This window comes from Chinchilla lanigera, unplaced genomic scaffold (assembly GCF_000276665.1).
Source record: "Chinchilla lanigera isolate Chin_1 unplaced genomic scaffold, ChiLan1.0 scaffold00013, whole genome shotgun sequence".
NCBI lineage: Eukaryota > Metazoa > Chordata > Mammalia > Rodentia > Chinchillidae > Chinchilla > Chinchilla lanigera.
In genome coordinates this window covers 20,571,357-20,583,259 of record NW_004955414.1, presented here as the reverse complement: position 1 = coordinate 20,583,259, position 11,903 = coordinate 20,571,357, and the positions used below count along the sequence as shown (strand labels likewise).

Genomic DNA, 11,903 nt, shown 5'->3' with positions numbered 1-11,903 from the left:
TGTCTTCCCTTCTGCAAAAGATCTATCAGCTTAAACATCTTTTTCTGTATATTGTCAAAGTGAGCAATAATTATGTATTTAATCTACACTTTTTTATATTTCCTCTGTACATCCACACATCTTAGTTTGCTTGTGTTCCCAGTTTTCTTTTTTCTTTCTTTTTTTTGCAGGAGCAAATCTAGAGGTTGAGAGCAGTCACTAGGGACTCGATCTCTGACCTCTGTCTAAAGCCAAGATTAGAAAAGAGGCCTCAGGTGGTAGAAACCTACCACAAAGTTCCCTTTCCATTGCTACCCCTGAGGGAGAGCAGGTATGGTACTTCTCGGCACTCTGTGGAAGGCTGAGGTGAAGCAGCTATGATTCCTGGTGAGTGATGTGGCCATCCATGGAGAGAAGCACGGCAACACAGGCTGAGTTCTGGACTGTGTGGCTGACATAGGCCCAGCAGGAAAAGAGATAAGTGTTAAATTAAATCTATCCATACTAAATCACAATACATACAAGTAGTGGGTATGTATTATTCATAAATAAGTTATATATTAAGTTAAATGTTATGTGTAAAACTTCTCATGAAGATTCAGGCTTAACAATCTTATTAATTCCATGAGATCAATTCAGTTTCTATCGGAGGAGGAATTAATGAGGCTGGTACACATATACCGCTGAGACAGGCTGCTAGGGTTAGCCCCAAAGTAACGAACAGGGATGCTACACCATTGGTTTTGCCATTATCTTTCTGCCAGACAACATATTAATTGGCCAGAGTCTCTGTGTTTTTGTAGAAACAACTGAGGCTTTGCAATGTTTTTGTGACCTGTGTTGGAATGGATTAACAAATACGGAAAATTCATTTATTTTGTCACCTTATTGAAAATAGCAAGATAATTAAAAATATGGTTAGAAATTTCAGCCACTACCAAGGATGAATGCAAGGCTCCAGGCTTTCTTTTGGAAGCATCTGTGCCACAGCCTACAGGAAAATTCTCTTTATATCATTTTAAGTGGCTTGGTTCATTTGAAGCCCTTTGAAAGCTTAACTTAATTATCATTCTCTGTTCCTTCAGGATGTAGCACATGTTGTTTCCCTCTCTGTCGAAGCATTGAAATTCCACAAAACTACAAAAGATACCTCCTAGCAAACCAACACAATCGGAGGCTGTCAGGATTTTACTCTTTCCATTCCAGGGTCTTGAATGATGACAGAAGTGAACACGTAAGTCGTGACCTCCCGGCTTAGATGAAATTAGCACAGGTTCTGAGAAGGACTGCTGTGGTGTGGATGGTGGACAGAGTGTGCAGTGTCATTAGCTCCTCTCACCCCTTTCCTAGCTGATCCTCTGTGCAGTTGGTACAGCAGAAGCAACTAGTATTTCCTCTGCAGGGCAGGATTCTCAAGGAACCAAGACTTGCCTCAGGACATCCAGCTATGTTGCTTATTTTATGCTTCACTGTTGTGAGAAGCTACTGGAATAGGGCCAGGGTTTTTATAAATGTGTCTGTATGTAGTCAGTGAGGAGTTAGAAGAATTTAACTTTCTGTGGGAGTGCCTATATCCTAGGATTTGGAAGGCATTTTAATTATGAATTGCTTAAAGGCATTCAAAGCTTCCTTCCGAGTCCATTAACTTTGCTCCATGAACTGTGTTAATGTTTACAGAGACTCTTACCAAAGACTGGATTCTCAGATTTTGATCACAGTCTATTATCTTCCAAAAATAACTGGGAGGTTAAAAGATTGGAAGTGTGCACTGACTTTGCTGCAAATCTCCATTTCAGGATTAGAAGACTATCAGCAGGAAGACTGAAAACTCAGAATCCAATCATGTCCTGAGCAATTTAAATGATTAGGAGGATGATTCAATGATGGGTTTCATTAAGAGACTTATTTTTATAGTAACGTGACTGACTTCAACACTGCCGAAACTTAGAGCTAGCAACTTATATGCTTATGTACTACCTTTTCCTCCTCTGATTATTCTCTCTCACTCTCATATTTTCCACATTCCAACCACAGGAGGAAGAATTTCCTCTATCACAGAATGTTATACCACTATAACAGCAGTATATTTCACCCAACCACATTTTTCCTTGTTGGAATCCCAGGTCTGGAAAAGATCCACGGCTGGCTCTCTCTGCCTTTCTGTTCTATTTACCTTGTGGCTTTAATGGGGAATGCCACGATTTTGATAGTCATCAAGACAGAGCAGGCCCTCCGAGAGCCCATGTTCTACTTTCTGGCCATCCTTTCAACAGTTGATTTGGCTCTTTCTACCACCTCGGTGCCCCGCATGCTGGGTATCTTCTGGTTTGATGCTCATGAGATTAGCTTTGGAGCTTGTGTGGCTCAGATGTTTCTGATCCACGCCTTCACCGGCATGGAGGCTGAAGTCCTGATGGCCATGGCTTTTGACAGGTATGTGGCCATCTGTGCTCCACTACACTACACAACCATCTTGACATCTCGGGTGCTGGTGGGCATTGGTTTCTGGATTGTAATTCGTCCAGCATTGTTCTTACTTCCCTTGATCTATCTCATCTACCGGCTGCCTTTTTGCCATGCTCGCACCATAGCCCATTCCTACTGTGAGCATATGGGCATTGCAAAGTTATCCTGTGGAAATATTCGCATAAACGCTATCTACGGACTCTTTGTGGTCTCACTGTTTCTTTTGAATCTTGTCCTTATTGGCATCTCCTATGTGTACATTCTCCGTGCTGTCTTCCACCTCCCGTCTCAGGCTGCCCGGGGAAAAGCCCTCAGCACGTGTGGCTCTCACGTCGCGGTTCTCTGTGTTTTCTATATCCCGTCAGTCTTCTCCTTCCTCACTCATCGATTTGGACACAGCATTCCACACTACGTTCACATTCTTGTTGCAAACCTCTATTTGGTGATTCCGCCTGTACTTAATCCCATCATTTATGGTGTGAGGACCAAACAGATAAGAGAGCGAGTGCTCACTGTGCTGAATAAAAGATGACCCTTGTGTTCTGTTTCTAAGAATTTGGATCTTCCTAGGAAGACTCATGTGTTTGCCATGAAGGAAACGTTTCCTATACCTTCCTACCTATTGGCATTATTACCGGCAATTTTCAATTCACATTTCCATGCTCCTGTGCACTATGGATGTAGAAACTGCAGAAACATCATTTCATCTCAGTTTCAAAGATGGATGAGCTATCCTGTTAGGGAAACCCTGGGAGAAATTTGTGTGATTTCTGCTTATATGAGCTCATGCAAAATCCTGGATAGCTTTTTTTCCTGAGGAAAATGCATAATATACTGGGTCTCCTGTGCTCCTTGGTTAGAGATCTAAAATTGTCACTGGAAATTTTATCCTAACTTTGCTTCTTTCATTTTTTTTTGTTTTCTTTCTTACCCTCCTTTACTTTTCCCTTTCTTCCTTCTTTCTTTCCCTCCTTCCTTCCTTTCTTCCTCCCTTGCTTCCTTCTTTCCTTCCTCCTCTCCCTCCTTTCCTTCTCTTGTATATTTTTTCATCTATTAATGCACACATACATTTTATTTATTATTTAATATATTCATTTTGAGTAGTTTGCATTTCTTAAATCATACTACCTGCTGAATATAAATCAAGACATGAAGTTAACAGAAACATCTACTTCTCTTGAAATTATAGCCTGTTTTGCTCTTGTGAGAACATTTTCCTGGATTCAAAACAATCATCACCGAATATGTACCCTAAGTAGATTTGTCTCCTAAATAAATGTCTCAGTACAATTATAACAAAAAGAAATAGCTAATTTTAAAGCTATATCTCAGATATACTAACACAAACATATCACATATTAAATCTCCATTATCTCCATAGCATAAATATCATTGAGGTATGGTAACCTAGTTACATATAGTTTTTCTATCTATGCCTGTCTTGCCTACAGCTGTGTTTCATTTTCTTCTTTCAACCTCATTTGACCCTAGAGTTATCTATCTTGAAATCTCAGGCCTCACACGTTCAATGTATGATGTATTTCTACTTCTTCACAGACCTTAATGTAGAAATTGTAGATTCACCTATGAGTGACACATATGCATTAGAGCAGTGCTTTTCAAGTGATTTGTTAATTAGATTGTCAAAGAGTGAGGAAAAAACAATTTATGCCATCAACTTGTCATATTATTTTATATCACTTTAGAGTTTTGATTATTTTGTCTTCTACACTTTGTTTAAAGAAGAAACTATAGTAAAAATATATCATTGCGACTGCAAAAAAAATGGAAACTTTTAACATTGTATTCATGCTCAATAAACTGCACAACATTAATGTTAATACTTAATAAACTATATGCAGCATTAATATTAAAAGCACTTTTAATACTCTCCAACACATTTTCTGACTAATTTTTAAAGGCAAATCCTAGAGCGTGTTTTTTTGATATTAGAGAATAAATTTTTAGTTTTGCAACCAGCTTTATTATTGTGTTAAATTACATGGTGTTAATTTGCACAGATGAAATATTTGCGCATTTTGTAACATTGATTATATTTATGTGTTAATCTATTAGTTAATATTCATAGAATATTTTAATTTAAAATATATGTTGCACATTCTCATTTTCTATTTTGAAGTAACTTTTAAAATGTTTATTCTGTGAAATATGATTATTAGAGGACAATATTTTCATTAATCAGAATATATTTCAACTTTCTTGATCTTTGCTTTCATTAATTTTTTTTCATTTTACATTTTCCCATTATTTTTTCGATAATTTTATTTAGTTCTTGTTTTTCAAACTCCATGTTACTACCAAATTGAAAATTGCATATTTTTGTGTCTTTTTGTGTTGAGTATTAATACAATTTTAACTTTCCTAATTTCACTTTCTGTTTTCTATTAAAACTAATTTTGCAACTGCCTATACTAGTTAGAAGAAAACAAAAATTTCAGCTTGATTTTTTGGGTTTTTTTTCCATATTCATCTCTCTCATGTGGCATTCACGTGGAATCTTATCTGTAAATCTGCAATAAATATTAAGTGACAATTATATTTTAAGATATATATGCTCAATAATTTATTTCTTTGGAAATCTTCATAAATATCTTCTTAACTTGGGATTCTTCAGTTTTCATTGAGAACATAAAATATTCCCCATCAAAGCCCTGCTGCTAATCACAATGCTCCCCCAATCCCTTTTCTTTGAAAGTATTTAGCTCTACATTTATGTAAAAATATATTTTAATTTGTCCTCATGTTTAAGTAATAGAAAAATTGCCAGATTTTGGATCTAAGTTTTATCCCTTTTTATTCTCTTTAATTGTTTGATTAATCTTGCATCCTTACATCTGGCAATCTGACCAACTTTGACAAAGATAAAAATATGTAATATAACAACCACTGTTAATCCCTATCATTTTGTTCTGAAACCATGTATTATTCCTACAGTTTTTGGTTTGTTTCATTTTTGTCTATGTTGTTAGCATTTTGCTATTGTTATTTTTTAATTCTCTTTAAAATAAAAAAATTGTAAAAAAAAAAAAACCTTTCTCTATTTTTCTGTTTTATTTTTCCTTATCAACTAGTGCCTATACTGAAGCTCATGCTGCTTAAAATTTTTTTTTTAGTCTCTGAAAGGACTTTGTGTGAATTCTTTAGATGGTCCACTTACATTTACATTTTGAGATTTAATTACATTGTAACTAATTTTTTTTTTACTAATGTTCACTATTCTGTAATTTTTAACATTCTGAAATATAGTGTTTCTATCCTCAGTTCTCTTCAATGTATGTTTCTAAGAGTTTTTCAAACTTTACTTATTTAATCATTTCTTACAAACTTTGTATAATCTTCTGTAAATATTGAACTGTAAAATTTGAACTCTTGCCTGGAGAGAGGGATTGGTTAAGCTGTACTGACCTTCATTTAGAGAGAATGAGTTGTTTCCAAGATTTAGCTATTACAAATTGTGCTACTATAAACATAGGTACATATATCTTGTTGTGGTATGATGTTTTTCATTCTTCAGGGAAGGTATCCAGGACAGAAGTAGCTGGGTTGAATACCTCTAGTCCTAGTTTTTAAAGAATCTCCACACTGATCTATGCAGTGGTTGCATCAGTCTACACTCTCACCAACAGTGGAGAACACCAGCACAACCGCAGCACCATCAGCACTTGTTATTGTTTGATTTCTTGATGGTACCCATTCTTTCTGGAGTAAGATGGAATCTCAGTACTCTTTTAATTTGCATCTCTTTAATGGCCAGTGATATTGAACATTTTTTCATATATTTATTTTCCAGTTGTATTTCTTCATCTGAGAAGTGTATATTCATCTGAGATGCCCATTCTTGGATGGGACCTTTGAATTTGGAGGGACTGATTTTTTTCAATTCTTTACACGTTTTAGATATAAGACCTTTGTCTGAGGGACAACTGGCTTTAATTTTTTCACACTCTGGGTTTTCTTTTCACTTTGTTGGTGATTTCTTTTGTTGTGCAATAGCTTTTTAATAGAATGAGATTTTATTTGCTGATTCCTTGTAATGTTTTTCATTCAGTCTGGGTTTTGTTCATGAACTCTTTGCCTACACTTATGTCTTCAAGATTACCACCTATTGTCTTGTCCAGTAGATTTAATATTTCTGTTTTAATATTTAGATCTTTGATCCATTTTGATTTTAGTTTAGTGCATGGTGATAGACAAGAGTCTAATTTTAGTCTTCAGCATGTGGAAAGCCAGTTTTTCCAGCACCATTTATTAAAGAGGCTGTCTTTCTTCCAGTGGACATGTTTGGACCCTTTGTCAAATAGAAGGTGTCTGAGTATGTTTTTAGTTGTGTCCACATCTTCTATTCTCTTCCACTGATCCTCTGGTCTATTTTGTTGCCATTACCATGCTGATTGTATCATAGTAGCCTTGTAGCATTATTTCAGGTCAGGGATAGATATCTTTAGAAATAATAGGAAATCACAAGCATTTTTCACAGTGTGGAGAATTGGAATCCTCAAACAATCACGATGTGATTGTGAAATGGCTCATCCACTATGGAAAATGTAGATTTACCATAGAGCCTAGCATTTCCATATTGAGTTACACACAAACAAAATTAAAACATGTGCATAAAAGTGTGACATAAATGTGCATAAAACTATTATTTAGAATACTATAAAAGTGGGAAAAACTCAAATGTCTATCCACTGATAAATGGGTACACAAAATGACTTATATCCATACAATGGGATATTATTTCATCATAAAAAGACATTAAATGCTGTTACAAATATGGCATGCATAGATCTTGAAAACATTAAGGAAAATGATAGAAAATTGGGAAGATGGTGCTGGTTTGAGGGTATCCTTTCAGCACTCCTTTCTTTAGAAAGATAGCAGAATAGCCAGCTGACAAGTGGAAAATGTATCTTGACAACTCTCCAAGTAAGTTTAACTTCTTTTCAGAAGTTCCCTTATCACTACCCCCAGTTTAAAACTCTGGGGAAGATAGGAGGACAACTGTGGCATTTCCTCCCTCCCTGTATGTGTCGGTCTTGTGATGTCAGTATTTACTAATCTCCACTGGACGGTTGTGTAAATAGCCCCTGTAGTAAGAACAGGCTATGAAACTAGACACAGGTATTTGAGTCATCAGCCACGTGTACATTACATAGCCAATTGGTATTCATCATGTATGTTTATTTTAAGTAGATATTGTGTTGGATGTCTTTAACTCTGATAGTTTATTACATATGTAACCTTCCATGTTTGCTTCTGATAAGTGGGGACATAGATTCACTGCCTGCTCTCACTTCCATGTTGTTCTCAATGATATCAGCCAAAGTTTGGTTTGTCATTCACCCCCTGTACATGATAACATCATGCTATTCTCAGCTATTCTCCATAACCTTTAGGTGTCTGTAAAATAAACCCTACAGAATTAAGTAAAACTGTCCTCAGAGGATGGGAGACAACGAGAGAGATGATAGAGAACAAAATAGAGAATTTTTGAGATTTGTTTAAACCAAATGTTTCACACAGGATGCAAAATGTTGGCACGTCATAAAAATACAGATGTTTAAGCAATGGTAAATGTTCTGTTTACAGTGATGGAAAGTGTATTTTATTTTAATCAAGTAAATAATGCTGGAATAGTCAATAGAAGAAAAAAAGGGCACTCTCTGCCAGATCAGCACCAGCTGATAGGTTGCCATGTCGACAGGGTAGGGACGTGGTTTAGACTGCAACTGGCTGACATTCCAAAGACAGGTATTCTATGATTTCATTTGTTTGAGATATCCAGAACAGGCAAGTCCATGTGGGCAGAATGTCAACTGAAGATTGCCATTGCCTCCGTGGATGGAAATTGTTGCCAATGAGTATAGGGTTTCTTTTAGTGATAATGACAATAGAAATTTTCTAGTTTCCTGTTTCACAGCTCTGGGAATAAGTTAAAAATCACTGAATTTTATAAGCTAATGGATTTCATTGCTGTAAATTATCAATACATATACTATGTGCTTTTCTTTATATAAATTATAGAAAAGTCACCAAGAGCACATGATTGACTTGGAAATAGTGCAGCGATGGAGAAGAAAAGATTTCAAGGGGATACCAGGATGTGTTTGTGGTAGAACTATACAGTTTCAAAACTGACAGATGAAGTTGTATGTATCTTGTTCCTTGTAATGTTTTCAATCACAATGTTTTGACATATATATTGTGCAATAACTGCTTCTGGCTAAATAATGTACACTTTACCTTTTATTATTAATCAGTTTTGTGGTAAGGACTGCTGAATGTCCTCTTTCTAGCATTTTTCAAGAGCACAATAAGCTAGTATCAATTACAGTCACCGTGTTCTACAGTAGATCAGTTGAAATTAATACTCCTACCTGAAGTTTTGCAATCAACATCTCTCCACAATTCTGTCCAACCTGCTGCAATCACTGTAGCCATCATTCTACTCTTCGTTTGTAAGATGCTAACACTTCTAAAATTTCAGTGTATGAATATCATTTTGTATTTGTCATTTTGTACCTGGATTATTTCACTTAACAAAATACTTCAACTGGTCTATGTTGTGGCAAATCAACTGCTTCTTTTATTGCTGACTAGTATTTCATTATGTGATCTCCATTTTTAGATGTTTCACCTACTTAATAAAGATTAAGAAAAAGTGATCTTTAAAGAATGTACTGTTGTTGTTTTGGGTTTTTCAAAAGATAATGGAAGTCAGTTTTAGGAGATACTGTGTATATTATATTTTCTGAATAAGTTAAGTTCACTCAAGTCCAGCCTAGATGGGAGCAAACAGACAGAGGGTATATAATTTGGTGGCTTTTTTTTTTCCTTTTAGTGGCTCTCATGCAGAATGGAACTTCTGAAAGCATTTTTTGCTCAGCCCCTTTGTCTGTTTTTGCATTGATCCAGGCATGGTTCAGAAAATTTGATACTGGAACTCAGTTTTCTAAACATTCAAGAAAAGAAAAGGCAGATCTTTGAGTTTTTCATCACCTTACATTGTAAGGGCTGGTAATGTAGCTCAGGGGTAGAGCTTCACTAAGCATGTTTAAGGCCCTGGGCTCAATCCTAGTACCATACAAAGACCCCACAGAATTTGTTTATATATTTGGGGAATGGGATATTTACTCCAAATTATTCATGGAAATAATTATAATTCTATATATAATATCAATTTTAAAGAAAAAAGTATTTTATTTAGCTAAAGAATTTTAAATTAGATTATTATACATTTTCACACAGTTGTAACCAAAAGAAATTACTGTATACTTTTCCAGCTTCTCCCAAATGATGATTTAGTATCATAATATCAATATTAGTATCATAATATGATTTAGTATCATAATACCAATATTAATACAATCTATCTTCTTTGGATTTTCCTGATTGATTTGTACTGTATATATATATATATATATATATATATATATATATGTGTGTGTGTTTATGAGTGAAATTTTATGGAATTTCATCTTAGGTTTGGGCATCCACTTCCCCAGTCATAAGTTGACCACTTCCAAGAATGAAAAGATCCCTCTTATGTTCAGGTCAGTATCAATCCCCCAACCCTACCCTGTCTTCATGGACACAGTTGGTCCACAGAGCCTTAGGAACACATGACTGATAATAATTACTTTGCCTCCTGACTCCACTGGAGTCCATAGGAATCCCTGGGGGATTTCACTATTTAGCTTAGTGCATTGATCAAAACAGAAATCTCTGGGCCTTCTTGCCCTTCTCAAATTTGGCCTCCGAGAGTTTAATTTGGAGGGTTCCCTTTGGAAAGCAACAGCTACAGAAAAAATTAAATTTCCTATTTGGATTTCCAGGAATGCAGAGAGGGCAAGACAGGTTCAGAACTGTTCATGGTACATGGCTGGGGAGTCTGCTACACTTTTCCCAGCCCACAGACAGAATGGGAGGCAAAGAGGATGAAAGGAGAGAAGATATAAGTATCATAAACCTAAAGACAGCAGCGGGACTGATACTGCACTTGAGGCATGGAAGTTTTATACTTACAATAACAAAAATGTCACTGATAATTTCTCTTTGAATTTTTATTTTTTCAGTAATTATAAGGTCAAATATGTCCACTGAGGAAAGTCTTTTCCTTGTGCCCTGCAAGGATGAGATTAAAGTAAAGAAACTATAAATGTGTACTCTCCATCCTGACCGTAGGGTCGCTAGAAGAGTCCAGTGCATTTCTGACCAACCTCATCCTGAACAAGAGTGTAGTAAGACTAAAAGTTTGCAAGACTGGAAACTAGGAAAAAATAACTGTGCTATGTACTCAGAAATCATAGATTTCACTACTGGATTCGGTTATACAGCATTTGCATCTAGACTGTTTTTCAAGGTCTAGAATTTTCCGTTTCTATTTTCTGTGTCTAAAATGATATTTTTTTGTGACCACAAAAAATTTTCCCATTCTTGTCTAATATTCTCAAGTTGGGCAATAGACTTTGGATCTTCCTCATTTGTTGTATCTTTCAGTTAAGACTTTTGACTGTGAAAGTTTCTCAGATTTTCCTTACTTTTTATTAACAACCTTTTGGGAAGTCTTATTAAATATTTCATAACATGTCAACTTTTCCTTATTTATTTTTTTCTCCTGGCCTCATATTTTTCCTAAGGTGGAACAGGGTTTATGGGTTATTGAAAGGAAGGACACCAAGGTAAAAACCATTCTCATGACCAGGTGTTACCATCATCTGATATTGTTGATATCAACCCTTTGGCAGGCTGAGGTACTGTTTGTCAGTTTTCCACTTTAAACTTTCTCTTTCCCATCATGCTACTTTCTCTACCATGTGTTTAGAAGTCAGTCACTATATATAGCTCAACATAAGATAGGAGGAGTTATGCTCCAGCTTTTTAAGGAATCAATGTCTACATAATTTAATTAGGATTCTTCTACCTGGGAAACTAATCTATTATCCTCGTAATCTTCTTAATATCTCTTTTCTCCAGAATAATGTAGAAAATCTTCATGCATATCCATGTGCCACATAATTCACTAAGGAGATGACCTCTTATTTTGATAAGAAGGTAGACAGGCAACGTATGTCTGTGTTTTCCCCCAGTACTATAAATCATCAAAGTAACAGACTGAGGCCTTTCAATATGGCTCACTTTGGCAGCACATATACCAGTATGGATTAACATACATCTGCAAGGAGCACACTTACAGGAATGGAGCAGCAAAATGTCCCTTTAAAATGACACCCAGTCCCACCAACCCACTTTCTTGCTGCTAGGAATCCCAGGATTGGAAAACATCAACATCTGGATTGGATTTCCCTTTTGTGCTGTGTATGTGTGTATCTGTGTATGCTGTGTACTGTCTTGTCTATAGTCTAGCCCATGTTCTACTTCCTGGCTAGGCTGGCTGTCACACTCACCTGAGATTACAGACAGCCACCATCCCTAAA

At 35.9% G+C, this 11,903-nt stretch overlaps 1 protein-coding gene across 1 annotated transcript; it reads left to right on the top strand.

Moving 5' to 3' along the window:
- The first annotated feature begins 2,038 nt into the window (after positions 1-2,038).
- On the top strand, positions 2,039-2,977 carry LOC102021649 (olfactory receptor 52J3-like). Its single transcript, XM_005380062.1, has one exon. It carries the CDS (start codon positions 2,039-2,041, stop codon positions 2,975-2,977), a length of 939 nt encoding a protein of 312 aa, XP_005380119.1.
- Positions 2,978-11,903: the final 8,926 nt, after the last annotated feature.